Below are 15,052 nucleotides of genomic sequence, written 5' to 3' on the forward strand. Positions count from 1 at the left end.
TGTATTTCTTTGTTTTTTCTGATTGCTGTGCCTAGGACCTCCAGTACCATGTTGAATAACAGTGGGGAGAGTGGGCATCCCTGTCTTGTTCCTGATCTCAGAGGAAAAGCTTTCAGCCTCTCGCTGTTCAGTATGATGTTAGCTGTGGGTTTATCATATATGGCCTTTATTATGTTGAGGTACTTGCCCTCTATGCCCATTTTGTTGAGAGTTTTTGTCATGAATGGACGTTGAATTTTGTCGAATGCTTTTTCAGCATCTATGGAGATGATCATGTGGTTTTTGTCCTTTTTGTTCATGTGGTAGATGATCTTGATGGGTTTTCAAATGTCGTACCATTCTTGCATCCCTCGAATGAGTCCCACTTGGTCGTGGTGTATGATTCTTTTGATATATTTTTGAATTTGGTTTGCTAATATTTTGTTGAGTACTTTTGCGTCTACGTTCATCAGGGATATTGGTCTGTAATTTTCTTTTTTTTGGGGTCTTTGCCTGGTTTTGGTATTAGGATGATGTTGGCTTCATAGAATGAGTTTTGGAGTATTCCCTCCTCTTCTATTTTTTGGAAAACTTTAAGGAGAATGGGTATTATGTCTTCTCTGTATGTCTGATAAAATTCTGAGGTAAATCCATCTGGTCTGGGGGTTTTGTTCTTGGGTAGTTTTTTGATTACCACTTCAATTTCTTTGCTCATAATTGGTTTGTTTAAATTTTGTGTTTCTTCCTTGGTCAGTCTTGGAAGGTTATATTTTTCTAAGAGGTTGTCTATTTCTTCTAGGTTTTCCAGCTTGTTAGCATATAGATTTTCATAGTAGTCTCTAATAATTCTTTGTATTTCTGTGGAGTCTGTCATGATTTTTCCTTTTTCATTTCTGATTCTGTTGATGTGTGTGTTGATTCTCTTTTTTTCTTATTAAGTCTGGCTAGAGGCTTATCTAGTTTGTTTATTTTCTCAAAGAATCAGCTCTTGGTTTCATTGATTTTCTCTGTTGTTTTATTCTTCTCAATTTTATTTATTCTCTGATCTTTATTATGTTCCTCCTTCTGTTGACTTTAGGCCTCATTTGTTCTTCTTTTTCCAATTTCGATTATTGTGACATTAGAGTGTTCATTTGGGATTGTTCTTCCTTCTTTAAATATGCCTGGATTGCTATATACTTTCCTCTTAAGACTGCTTTCGCTGCGTCCCACAGAAGTTGGGGCTTTGTGGTGTTGTTGTCATTTGTTTCCATATATTGCTTGATCTCTATTTTAATTTGGTCATTGATCCATTGATTATTTAGGAGCATGTTTTTAAGCCTCCATGTGTTTGGGAGACTTTTTTGTTTTCTTTGTACAATTTAGTTCTAGTTTTATACCTCTGTGGTCTGAAAAGTTGTTTGGTAGAATTTCAATCTTTTTGAATTTAGTGAGGCTCTTTTTATGGCCTAGTATGTGGTCTATTCTGGAGAATGTTCCATGTGCACTTGAGAAGAATGTGTATCCTGTTGCTTTTGGATGTAGAGTTATGTAGATGTCTATTAGGTCCATCTGTTCTAGTGTGTTGTTCAGTGTCTCCGTGTCTTTACTTATTTTCTCTCCGGTGGATCTGTCCTTTGCAGTGAATGGTGTGTTGAAGCCTCCTAAAATGAATGCATTGCATTCTATTTCCTCCTTTAGTTCTGTTAGTATTTGTTTCACATATGCTGGTGCTCCTGTGTTGGGTGCATATATATTTAGAATGGTTATATCCTCTTGTTGGGCTGAGCCCTTTATCATTATGTAATGTCCTTCTTTATCTCTTATTACTTTCTTTGTTTTGAAGTCTATTTTGTCTGATACTAGTCCTGCAACACCTGCTTTTTTCTCCCTGTTGTTTGTATGAAATATCTTTTTCCATCCCTTGACTTTTAGTCTGTGCATGTCTTTGGGTTTTAGGTGAGTTTCTTGTAAGCAGCGTATAGGTGGGTCTTGCTTTTTTATCCATTCTGTTACTCTGTGTCTTTTGATTGGTGCATTCAGTCCATTTACATTTAGGGTGATTATTGAAAGATATGTACTTATTGCCATTGCAGGCTTTAGATTCGTGGTTGCCAAAGGTTCAAGGTTAGCTTCTTTAGTATCTTGCTGTCTAACTTAGCTCGCTTATTGAGATGTTATAAACACTGTCCGGTGATTCTTTATTTCTCTCCCTTCTTATTCCCCCCCCTCCATTCTTTATATGTTGGTTGTTTTATTCTGTGCTCTTTTGTGTTTCCTTTAACTGCTTTTATGGGTAGTTGATTTTATTTTTTGCCTTTAGTTAGTATTTGGTTGGTCTGCTTTCTTTGCTTTGATTTTATTTACTCTGGTGACATCTATTTAGTCTTAGGAGTGCTCCCATCTAGAGCAATTCCTCTAAAATACCCTGTAGAGGTGGTTTGTGGGAGAAAGATTCCCTCAACTTTTGCTTGTCTGGGAGTTGTTTAATCCCTCCTTCATATTTAAATGATAATCGTGCTGGATACAGTATTCTTGGTTCAAGGCTCTTCTGTTTCATTGCATTAAATATATCATGCCATTCTCTTCTGGCCTGTAATGTTTCTGTTGAGAAGTCTGATGATAGCCTGATGGGTTTTCCTTTGTAGGTGACCTTTTTCCTCCCTCTAGCTGCCTTTAAAACTCTTTCCTTATCCTTGATCTTTGCCATTTTAATTATTATGTGTCTTGGTGTTGTCCTCCTTGGGTCCCTTCTGTTGGGAGTTCTGTGTACTTCTGTGGTCTGATCAATTATTTCCTCCCCTAGTTTGGGGAAGTTTTCAGGCATTATTTCTTCAAAGACACTTTCTATCCCTTTTTCTCTCTCTTCTTCTTCTGGTACCCCTATATGCGGATATTTTTCCTTTTGGATTGGTCATACAGTTCTCTTAATATTATTTCATTCCTTGAGATCCTTTTATCTCTCTCTGCATCAGCTTCTATGCATTCCTGTTCTCTGGTTTCTATTCCATCAATGGCCTCTTGCATTGTATCCATTCTGCTTATAAATCCTTCCAGACATTGTTTCATTTCTGTAATCTCCCTCCAGATGTCATCTCTTAGCTCTTGCATATTTCTCTGCAGCTCCGTCAGCATGGTTATGACCTTTATTTTGAATTCTTTTTCAGGAAGATTGGTTAGGTCTATCGCCTTCTCAGGGGTTGACTTTGTGATTTTGGTATGTATCAAATTCTTCTGCCTTTTCATGGTCATAGCGGTAGTTGTGCAGAGCTGGTGCGTGTGTCAGCTGGGAGAACGCCCCTTCTTGCTCGTTTGTGGCCTTCCTCTCCTGGGAGAACAGCAACCTCTAGTGGCTTGTGTTGGGTTGCTGCATGCAGATGGGGCCTCTGATTCTTGCCCGGCTGCTGTGGAGTTAAGCTCTGTAGTTGCTGTGGGCGTGGCCTGCCTCAGTCTGCTGCTCCAATATGGCAGAGCCGCATCGGAGGGGAAAGAGGTGGGAGGCTGTTTATTGCTGTGAGGGGCCTCTGAGCTGCACTGCTGCCCAGGGGGTTAAGGCGCCTGGAGTTCCTTGGAATTCCCAGCTGCTGGGCTAAGTGTCCTGGGATGCTTCCGTCCAGCCGTGGGGTCCCTGTCCCTTTAAGACTTTCAAAAAGCACTCACTTTTCTTTGTCCCAGAGGCGCTGAGTGTGGGGACCTGCTCACAGGTCTTACTGTACTCTTTCCCTAGTATCCAGCACCCCACGCACTGTGTGTCTGCGCTCTGGGTGCAGATGGCTAGGGCTGGGTGTTTAGCAATCCTGGGCTCCCTCTCCTCCCTGCTCTGACTCCTCTCCTCCTCCTGGGAGCTGGGGTGAGGGGTGCTCCGGTCCCGCCCGGCCGCGGCTTGTATCTTAACCACTTTGTGAGGTGCTGGGTTCTCACAGGTGTGGATGTAGTCTGGCTGTTGTCCTGTGTCTTCTGGTCTCTCTTTTAGGAATAGTTGTATTTGTTGTATTTTCAAAAATATATATGGTTTTGGGAGGAGATTTCCACTGCTCTACTCATGCCACCATCTTGGCTCTGCCCCTCCCCTCAATTTATTATTTTTATCTTTTTTAAAATTATTTTTATTTTTTTAAAGAGCCTTATGTTTACTAGGCTCTCCCCTACCCCAAGTCCCCTCCCCACAAACCCCATTACAATCACTGTCCATCAGCATAGTAAGATGTAGAATCACTACTTGTCTTCTCTGTGTTGCAAAGTCCTCCGCTTTCCCCCATCCCCCACATTATACATGCTAATCATAATACCCCCTTTCTTCTTCCCTGCCCTTATCCCTTTCTACCCTCCCATTCTCCCCAGTCTCTTTCCCTTTGGTAACTGTTAGTCCATTCTTGGGTTCTGTGATTCTGCTGCTGTTTTGTTCCTTCAGTTTTTCCTTTGTTCTTATACTCCACAGATGAGTGAAATCATTTGGTATTTGTTTTTCTCCGCTTGGCTTATTTCACTGAGCATAATACCCTCTAGCTCCATCCATGTTGTTGCAAATGGTAGGGTTTGTTTCTTTCTTAACAGCTGAATAATATTCCATTGTGAATATGTACCACATCTTCTTTATCCATTCATCTACTGATGGACACTGAGGTTGCTTCCATTTCTTGACTATTGTAAATAGTGCTGTGATAAACATAGGGGTGCATCTGTCTTTTGCAAACTGGAGTGGTGCATCCTTAGGGTAAATTCCTAGAAGTGGAATTCCTGGGTCAAATGGTAAGTCTATTTTGAGCATTTTGAGGAACCTCCATATTGTTTTCCACAATGGTTGAACTAATTTAAATTCCCACCAGCAATGTAGGAGAGTTCCCCTTTCTCCGCAACCTCGCCAACATTTGTTGTTGTTTGTCTTTTGGATGGTGGCCATCCTTACTGGTTTGAGGTGATATCTCATTGTGGTTTTAATTTGCATTTCTCTGATAACTAGCGATGTGAAGGATCTTTTCATGTGTCTGTTGGCCATCTGAATTTCTTCTTCGGAGAACTGTTCACTCCTCTGCCCATTTTTTAATTGGATTATTTGCTTTTTGTTTGTTGAGGTGTGTGAGCTCTTTATATATTTTGAATGTCAAGCCTTTATCGGATCTGTCATTTACAAAAATATTCTCCCATACTGTAGGGTACCTTTTTGTTCTATTGATGGTGTCCTTTGCTATACAGAAGCTTTTCAGCTTGATATAGTCCTACTTCTTCATTTTGGCTTTTGTTTTCCTTGCCCAGGGTGATATGTTCATGAAGAAGTCACTAATGTTCACATCCAAGAGATTTTTGCCTATGTTTTTTCCTAAGAGTTTTATGGTTTCATGACTTACATTCAGCTCTTTGATCCATTTTGAATTTACTTTTGTGTATGGGGTTAGACAATCGTCCAGTTTAATTCTCTTACATGTAGCTGTCCAGTTCTCCCAGCACCATCTGTTGAAGAGACTGTCATTTTGCCATTGTATGTCCATGGCTCCTTTATCGAATATTAATTGACCAGATATGTTTGGGTTAATGTCTGGAGTCTCTAATCTGTTCCACTGGTCTGTGGCTCTGTTCTTGTGCCAGTACCAAATTGTCTTGATTACTATGGCTTTCTAGTAGAGCTGGAAGTTGGGGGTGTGAGATCCTGCCACTTTTTTCTTCTTTCTCAGGATTGCTTTGGCTATTTGGGGTCTTTGGAGTTTCCCTATGAATTTTTGAACTATTTGTTCCAGTTCATTGAAGAATGTTGTTGGTAATTTGATAGGGATTGCATCAAATCTGTATATTGCTTTGGCAAGAGGCCATTTTGGCGATATTAATTCTTTCTAGCCAAGAGCATGGGATGAGTTTCCATTTGTTAGTGTCCTCTTTAACTTCTCTTAAGAGTGTCTTATAGTTTTCAGGGTATAGGTCTTTCACTTCTTTGGTTAGGTTTATTCCTAGGTATTTTATTATTTTTGATGCTATTGTGAATGGAATTGTTTTCCTGATTTCTCTTTCTATTGGTTCATTGTTAGTGTATAGGAAAGCCACTTTGTTGAATTCCGATATCAGTTGTAGTAGTTTTGGACTGGAGTCTTTACGGTTTTTTATGTACAATATCATGTCATCTGCAAATATTGACAGTTTGACTTGTTCTTTACCAATCTGGTTTCCTTGTATTTCTTTCTTTTGTCTAATTGCCGTGGCTAGGACCTCCAGTACTATGTTAAATAACAGTGGGGAGAGTGGGTATCCCTGTCTTGTTCCCGATCTCAGAGGAAAAGCTTTCAGCTTCTCACTGTTAAGTATGATGTTGGCTGTGGGTTTATCGTATATGGTCTTTATTATGTTGAGGTACTTGCCCTCTATACCCATTTTGCTGAGAGTTTTTGTCATGAATGGATGTTGAATTTTGTTGAATGCTTTTTCAGCATCTATGGAGATATCATGTGGTTTTTGTCCTTTTTGTTTATGTTGTGGATGATGTTGATGAATTTTTGAATGTTGTACGATCCTCGCATCCCTGATATGAATCCCACTTGGTTGTGGTGTATAATCCTTTTGATATATTTTCAAATTCGGTTTGCTAATATTTTATTGAGTATTTTTCCATCTACGTTCATCAGGGATATTGGTCTGTAATTTTCTTTTTTGTTGGGGTTCAATTTATTTTTAAAAAGGAAACAGTAATTAGAAAATCAGAATGCATCAGTGATGGTGCCCCTGGGGACATTCCTAGTGATGATGTGAGGGAGCCCAGTCCTGGGCCTAGGTATTTGGCGGGTCCTGGAGGGAGTGGGGGTATGGTCACAGAGTGGGGCATGCAGTGCATATCAATGACATATACATGCTTGTTCTAGCGAGTTAAATTTGGACCTAGTGTTGCTAGATCTTGCAGGTTTCAAGAAAAATCAGATGGGAGATTTCTTGTAACATCTACATAATTCTTAAAACGTGACCCTCGTTGCCCTTTTCTCTTCCCTCTGATGTCCCAGGCATCTGGCTATGTGTGGGTCTGGGGCTGTCGTGATCGCTGCTCTGTCCTGCTTTCAGATGGGATCAGGAGAGCCCCTCATTCTGCTTTCAGAGGAGGCTGGGTCCCACCCACCTTATTGGGCTTCCCTCCCTACCTCTGACATGGGCCCACACACAGGGTAAGCACTCATGCCTTCCTTTCTCTCCACAGTGGAGAGGAGCAGACTGCAAGAAATGTTGTTGCTTCTGGGACTAGAGACATGCCAGGCCCAGAAGCTCAGCCTGCAGGACTCTCAGCAGATCAGCAGTGACAGCATGAAGAACTGGGCTCCTCAGGGTCCCAAAGACTTGCCCTGGAGTTTCCTCAGGAAGCTGCAGGCCCTCAATGCTGAGGCCAGGAACACCACCATGGTGCTGGACATGCCCCCAGATGCCAGGCCTGCGGAGAAGGAGAACCAGATGGAAGAGGAGATCATCTACTGGAACACGGCTGATGACCTCTCTGCAGACATCTACTCCTTCTCTGAACCGCCAAGCCCCGACTCACCTGTGAACCCCCTGGACTTGCTCTGCGCCCTGCTGCTGTCCTCGGATAGCTTCCTACAACAAGAAATTGTGTTAAAAATGTCCCTCTGCCAGTTTGCGCTCCCTCTCATTTTGCCTGATGTGGAAAACCACTACCACACATTTCTGCTGTGGGCCTTGAGGGGCATTGTGCGGACATGGTGGTCACAGCCCCCAAGGGGTGTGGGCAGCTTCAGAGAAGACAGCATGGTGCTGTCCTGCGTGCCAGCCTTCGCCTTTGTGCGTATGGAGGTCAGCAGCAACTCTAAGTCTCAGCTCCTGAATGCCGTGCTCAGCCCGGGGCACTGGCAGCCAGACTGCTTCTGGCATCGTGATCTGAACTTGGGTACCAATCCGCGGGAGATTGCAGATGGGCTGGTGGAAATTTCCTGGTTTCTTCCCAGTGGCAGGGAGGACTGGGACATTTTCCCAGAGCCCACAGCCTTTCTGAACCTGAGAGGTGATATCGGGTCTCACTGGCTGCAATTTAAGCTCTTGACAGAAATCTCTTCAGCTGTGTTCATCCTGACCGACAACATCAGCAAGAAGGAGTACAAGCTGCTGTACTCCATGAAGGGGTCAGCCACCAAGTACTACTTCATCCTGAGCCCCTACCGTGGGAAGCGGAACGCCAACCTGAGGTTCCTGAATAAGCTGATCCCTGTGCTGAAGATGGACCACTCGCACGTGCTTGTGAAGGTCAGCAGCACGGACAGCGCAAACTTTGTGCGCCGGGTCCGCGCCATCGTGGCGCACGTTGCCCGGTCCCCCTGCAGGAGGGTGTCTGTGGAGGACATGGCGCATGCAGCCCGCAGGCTGGGCCTGAAGGTGGACGAAGACTGTGAGGAGTGTCAGAGGGCCAAAGACCGGATGGAGCGCATCACCAGGAAGGTCAGAGACTCAGACGCCTACCGAAGGGACGAGCTGAGGCTACAGGGGGACCCGTGCAGAAAGGCAGCCCAGGTGGAGAAGGAGCTCTGCCAGGGCCAGTGGGCTGGAGACCCTCCTGAGAAGCACAGGGCTGAGCTGAGGCATCGGCTGCTGGAACTACGAATGCAGCAGCACGGCCATGACCCTGCCTGGGGGGTGCAGGAGTTCATCGCAGGCATTAGCAGCCCCTCCTTGGGTGAGAAGCTATACTTCCTGAGGTGGATGGAGTGGGGGCTGGCCCGGGTGGCCCAGCCACGGCCAAGACAGCCTCCAGATACAGTTCTTACCTTAAGGCCAAAGCACTGTGGGGCCCCAGACTTAAGTGAGCTGTTCTGGCCTGAGCCCCTGGGTGTGGAGCACTTCCTGCGGGAGATGGGCCAGTTCTATGAGGCAGAAAGCTGCCTTGTGGAGGCAGGGAGGCTGCCAGCAGGCCATCGGAGGTTTGCCCACTTCCCAGGCTTGGCCTTAGATCTGCTGCTGAAGGGGCTGCCCTTGGAGTTGATTGACGGGAGCACTCTGAGCACCCCCCTGCACTGGGTCACGGGGCTCCTGAAGGAGTTGCACATCCGCCTGGAGAGGAGGTCACGACTGGTGGTCCTGTCGGTGCTGGGCATGCCAGGCACAGGGAAGTCCACTCTTCTCAATACTATGTTTGGGCTGCGGTTTGCCACAGGGCGGAGCTGTGGTCCTCGAGGGGCCTTCATGCAGCTTATCACGGTGGCAGAGAGCTTCAGTCAGGACCTGGGTTGTGATCATATCTTGGTGATAGACTCGGGGGGCTTGATAGGCGGGGCCCTGACCACGGCTGGGGAGAGGTTTGAGCTGGAGGCTTCTTTGGCTGCCTTGATTATGGGGCTGAGCAATGTCACTGTGGTCAGTTTAGCTGAAACGAAGGACATTCCGCCTGCTATTCTGCATGCATTTCTGAAGCTGGAAAAAACGGGACATATGCCCAGCTATCAGTTTGTATACCAGAACCTTCACGATGTGTCTGACCCCGGCCCCAAGCCTAGAGACAGGAAGCAGCTCCTGGATCAAACCAGTGATGTGAGCAGAGCTGTGGCACAGATGGAGAAACAGGGCGAGCACATTCGGGTGCTGGCAGACCCAGCCTTCTGTGACCCTGAGAAGCAGCACATTTGGTACATCCCAGGCCTCTGGCATGGAGTACCTCCCATGGCCCCCGTGAGCTCGGGGTACAGTGAGGCCATTTTTGAATTGAAGAGATGCCTGCTGGAGAACATCAGGAATGGCCTGTCCAACCAGAACAAAAGCATTCAGCAGCTCATTGAGCTGGTGAGGCGGCTGTGAGCAGCTGGAGGAGAGAAAAGTTCTGCTGACAGAGGCCTGCTGTGGGCGGCCTGTTCTGACGAGGTGTCCATGTGGGGCTGTGCCTGGCGCCTGAGAGGGGCTGGTGCCTGATACGTGTGAGGAGGAGGCAATGCAAAAGATGGGTATCTGAAGTTTCCTAAAAAGTGTTAAGAAAGGAAGTGACAGCTCAGAGATGCTCTTGGGAATAGAGCAGTAAAGTAGCGGTGGAGACACAGCAGGAATTTGTTCTCAGGCCCTGAGCTCCTGTGGCATTTGGTACAGATGCTCTCTATCACTTGCCACTAGAGTGGAGAGTAGTTCCCCATCACTGCAGAGCTGGGTACCCAGGATGGGTGGGAAGTTGCCCTGAGGACACAGAGCAGGCCTTCCTTCAGCAGCCTTGGCATCAGTGACTCTCTTCTGCCTGCTCAGTGTGCCACAGTGTGACCGGCTGCCACGGCCCTCTGCTGACTGGTCCGATACCGCAGGAGCCCCTGCTTGCTCCGTCTGCCCCCTGGTCCTTTGTTTACACCTCTGCCACAGCACTCCGTATGGTGCATCTTGGCTCCCCTGCTCCCATGTCTGCCCCTCCCCTGGACCATGAGCTCCTGGAGGGCAGGGGCTTTACCTTACCCAACTTTGTACCCCCAGGGCCTGGCACACTGTAGGCGCTTAATAAATGTTTATTGGGTGAATGAAATGAATGGGTGCACACATGATAGGAATGGGCAGGTTCCTCTCTGTACCTTGTTTCCCATTGCGTCAAAGAGGATCACAGTCTAAGGAGGGGTGCATAGTAGAAAGTCTGAGATGGTGGATGCCTGGGTGTCTTAAAATAATGCCATGCTCTTCCTCTCTCTTTAAGCAGAGATCTGTTCTTTAGGTTGCCCCTGGGAAACTGAATTAAATGTGTTTGCAGTGTTATCCCATTTTACAGATGAGGAAAGGAGGCCTAGGGCAGTTTAGCATCTCACCCCAGCTCACACACCTGCATCAGCAGAGAGGCACTGATGAGTAAGCCAGTACCCTCTACCTCCTGACCGCTCACCTTCCCCAAACCCACACCGTGGCCAGGCTTACCCCAGTGTGGTCCCTCAGTGTCAGCTCTTGGTCTTGCTTCCATGCTCTGGGGCCCACTTCCTTCCAGACATCGTCTGTGGCCCACCTGCACACAGAACTGGGGTCTCGTCCACTGTTTATTCTCTAGTTGGTGCCCTTGCCTGTAATCGTCCTTATCATATGCCAGGGTCACCTTGCTGATCCCCAGAAACCAACCCCAGCTGTGCCACTGGTTCTGGGGATCTGCTGCTTAGCCCCTGGGGTCTTTTTTTCCTTTCTATTTTGTGGCTTCAGGGAAAGTAGGCCCTCAGGTACTGACCAGGAGCTCCTGTGTTACACGTACTCCTTGGGCAGAATCAGCAAGGGAGCATTCTGGATGGCCGGCTCTGCAGCCCCTTTTCATGCCACTACCTCGATGTGCCTTCTGGGAACCTGGCTGTGGACATGGTAAACAGGAACTCTGGAAACCTGATCTTTTGCCAATAATTTAGGAAAATCTTTTCCCTTCTGAAACTCAAAAAGAATCTCTGATCCTTAGGCACTAGAAACGTCTCTTTTCCTGAATCATTAAATAACATGAATTTTAAGATGTTGGTCCACTTAGAATTTAAAGCCTTCCCTTACTTTTTTTCCTTCAGAGGCATGGAAGCTACCTCGGTGCTTCTCTAGCCTGTTGGGATTTCACACAGCCCATATAGAATAAACATGGGTCTTAAGTTCAAGCTCTGGGAATGTCTTTTTGAATTGTTGAATATCAACCAGTTCCCTTAAAATTTGATTCAAGCTATTTCTGAAATCAGAAACAGAGAAGCCAGTCCTAGCTCCCTACTAATCAAGGAGTCTTTTTCACCTTCGGTCTATCCATTGTCCTAAAGTTTCAAGCCTTGAATTCCTGAAAATTAACTGCATGCTTTTTTTCTGGGCAAAGAGTTCATAGGTTTCAACAGTTTCAAAAGGATGCAGGATCTAAACTAGGTTAATACTGCTTAGTAATCAGGAAAATTATAACCACCATCCCTGGGGGACCTAAAAGAATGTGAAATTACATCAAACATTTACCCAAAGTACTTCAACTTTTGGAAGCAGACCAGTGTAAAGACAGGGCACGACGACCTTGGGTCAAGAGGTCGCCTGGGCCAGACTCGAAGTCGCGCGGCTCAGGAACCCCGGCCGTGCAGGGACCGGCCGGGCGGAGCGGGAGAGGCTGCTGGAGCCGAGCGCCTTCCCAGTAAGTTAACGGCGCCCCGCTCGCTCCGTCTCAACTCCATGGCCTGCCGAGGCCGTTTGTTTTCAGACCCTAGAGTCAGTGCTGCCCCGTGACTGCAGCTCTCTGGGATACCTGCCCGCGTGTCCCGCGGCCGCGGAGCCCCCCCAGCCAGGGGACAGCCCACAGAAGCCGGGACGGCCTCGGAGATCGTCGGCCGGGGGGTCGGGGCCCTCGGAGCAGACGGCCGAGCACCGTGACCCCCTGGGGCCCTGGCCTGGCTTCCGAAGGATGGCGCCTTGGAGCAAACTCAAAATTCCGTCTTCCCCAAGGGCGGACACGAGGGTGTGATCATCTGTGAAACCCGACGGGAGTCGTGCGAAGAACTGGGTCAGATTTTAACCAAAACACATTTATTTTTCTTTACGAATTAAAAGCCAGGTTTTCTCTCTTTTTTCTGAAGAACATTATATAATCTCAAGCGCCTCGTCTCCAGAACCCTGAAGAGGGCGGGCGGGGGAGGGTGGCGGAGCCGGCCTCCCCTCAGGACAGCGGCGCTCCCATCGCCGGGTTCCGTGGGGACCCCACTTGGCTCCTCAGAGCGCCGACCGGAGCTACGCCGCGGAGGCCGCGCGGGGGAGAAGGACCGGGACAGGCGTGAGGGCGGAAGGACGGCGGGAAAACCCACGTCCGGCCCCTTCCGGCACGGAGAGCCCTTCGCACCCCCGCGCTGGCGCCGACTTGGTCTCGTCCGATGTCGCGGCCGGCTGACCTTTGCCCCAGGCCGCCCCGCCCCGCGGCGCGCTCCGTTCGGTCCAAAATGGCGGCGCCCGCGTGCGGCGGGCGGCGGGTGAGTAAACGGTGCGGGCAGGCCCGGCGAGGCGGCATGGGGGCCCCGGTCTCCGCCTCACGCCTCCTCCCCGACAGGTGCTGGCCTGGAGCCGAGGGCTGCTTTGCGCCTGGCGCGTCCTGCACTCGTCCGCGGTCTGCGCCAAGGTGAGCGCGGCGGGTCCCGGGAGTCCTGGTGGTCCGGTGGGGGCCGGGGTTGGAGGCTGGAGCTGGCGCGCGGAGTCACGGCCCCTCTTTGCTCCTAGAACCGAGCGGCCCGGGTCCGAGTGGGCAAGGGGGACAAACCCGTGACCTATGAGGAGGCGCACGCGCCGCACCATGTCGCGCACCGCAAGGGGTGGCAGTCGCTGCACACAGGTGAGGGCCCTGGACCGCCCGGCGGCCGGAGAGTTTCCCAGCAGGGATTGCACGAACGGGAAGTGAATCGGTGTCGGAGGTTGTATTCAGCCACACCCTTAATCTAATTCTGTCTGTGAATTTGCCCACTGTTTTCACGGCCATTCTCAGGCCCGGGCAGAGCCACCCACGTGCACCTTTCCAGCTGAGGTTGAGCAAGGCTCTGCCTTCTTGTTTGAGCTTATACTGTAAACAAGTGCTCTCGAGATCTGTTAGTGCCATGTTTTTGTAGTTCCGTGCTTTTTGTTGGTGATCCGCTGCCCTAAAATAGCCGGTAATGCTGAATGCTGTCTGCTGTTCTTAAGTTCAGGAAGGCTGTGAAGTACCTTATGAGAAGATGTGCATGTTAAGGAAACCTCTTTCAGGTATGAGTGAAGGTGTTAGCAGAGTTGAACGTCAATCAGCCATGGTGTCTGTAAACAAACACACAGTTATGTATTGTTCTGTTAACAAAATATTGTAACCATAGGCTCACAGAAACTTAACCGTGTATTTCAGCTAGGAGCAGTGGTTCAGCGTTCACTAACTTATTCATGGTGACTGTAAAACATGACTTCTGTGAATTAATAAGAATCTACTATTATTTCTTCAGTGTGAGTGTTCTAAACTTGGATGTTTGAGATGCATCCGTCTAGAAAAATTGCTTAAAATACAGATTCCTGTCCCCCACCCTTTTTAGCTTCTGGTTTTCAAGTGTGAGGGTGGGCATGGAGATCCTTAACAGATATTTTAAGAGGTGCACACTGAGAATCCACTAGGTGGTGAGGGACCTCGTGTCCCTAATTCAGGAGTAGCTGGTGGCCTCATCTGGCCCATGGGATGACCAGTGCTTGTCTAAGGCAGTCAAGAATGAGTGGAAAAGGGGCTATACTTGGAGGCATTGTCTGAGTTTTGTGCCCTGGCTAAGGCCTCAGTCTACCCTTTTGTCAGACAAGGATAACAGTCATACCTACCTAACAGCCTTGGTTTGGGGATTTAATGAAATAAATGCACTTTGAACTATAAAGTGTTATTCTTCTTAAGTTACAGAAGAAAACTGAGGAGGCCAGGGTGGGGTGGAAGGCGGTGCTCAGCACTGTTGGGTGCCCTTCTCTTTTTAGGTAACCTGGATGGGGAAGACCAGGCTGCAGAGCGGACGGTGGAGGATGTTTTCCTTCGAAAGTTCATGCTGGGCACCTTCCCAGGCTGCCTGGCTGACCAGCTCATTTTAAAGCGCAGGGCTAACCAGGTGGAGGTCTGTGCCATGGTCCTGAGGCAGCTGCCTGCACACAAGTTCTACTTTCTTGTGGGCTACAGTGAAACTCTGCTGTCCCACTTTTATAAGTGTCCTGTGCGCTTGCACCTCCAGACTGCTCCCTCAAAGGCTGTGTATAAGTACATCTAGGATAACTGTCTTTTTTGCATCCATCTTTAACATGCAAAGGACATAAATGTCTGGGAAAGGAGTGAAGAGATGGGGGAAACACACGCCCTCGGTGTCCTGAGGCTTTGTTTTCAAAGTTGCTGTTGAATAAATAGACTGTGTTGTCTTATCTCTAAGTGTGTCTTTACTCTGAGGCAACTAGAATAGTGTTTCTTGCCCCCAGGATGGCTGCCAGTTGTCTGAGGCTTAGGTAATAGCTACAGATCAAGGAATATCTTGTGAAAATCATTGTATCAGGAACTTTACCTTAAGTTCTTTTTTTCTTCACAAAATGGAAAGATACCTTTTTAGTGAATATAATGTTAACTAAAAAAAAATTAAAAAGTATGAACATGTATCAAACCGACCATTTCACTTTCTTATAATTCTACCCCAGAGAGAACTACTGTAAACAGTGTGTT

The 15,052-nt window shown here is 47.7% G+C and overlaps 2 protein-coding genes across 29 annotated transcripts in view; both read left to right on the plus strand.

Annotated features, from left to right (window-relative positions):
* Positions 1–12,434, plus strand: part of URGCP (upregulator of cell proliferation) — a 142,812-nt gene extending 130,378 nt beyond the window's left edge. For all 28 annotated transcript variants that reach the window (XM_036990999.2, XM_073239236.1, XM_073239235.1 and 25 more), the window contains one exon: positions 7,127–12,434. In XM_036990999.2, the coding sequence (XP_036846894.1) occupies positions 7,127–9,720 (2,594 nt within the window). In that variant the 3' untranslated portion in view covers positions 9,721–12,434. The remainder of the gene's footprint in view (positions 1–7,126) is intronic.
* Positions 12,435–12,574: 140 nt separating this feature from the next.
* Positions 12,575–14,760, plus strand: MRPS24 (mitochondrial ribosomal protein S24). The gene is made up of 4 exons (XM_017674197.3): positions 12,575–12,833; positions 12,911–12,979; positions 13,078–13,189; positions 14,329–14,760. The coding sequence occupies exons 1-4, from the start codon at positions 12,738–12,740 to the stop codon at positions 14,610–14,612; spliced, it is 561 nt and encodes a 186-aa protein (XP_017529686.1). The 5' UTR covers positions 12,575–12,737; the 3' UTR covers positions 14,613–14,760.
* The last annotated feature ends 292 nt before the right edge of the window (positions 14,761–15,052 follow it).

Source organism: Manis javanica, chromosome 6 (assembly GCF_040802235.1).
Source record: "Manis javanica isolate MJ-LG chromosome 6, MJ_LKY, whole genome shotgun sequence".
Taxonomy (NCBI): domain Eukaryota; kingdom Metazoa; phylum Chordata; class Mammalia; order Pholidota; family Manidae; genus Manis; species Manis javanica.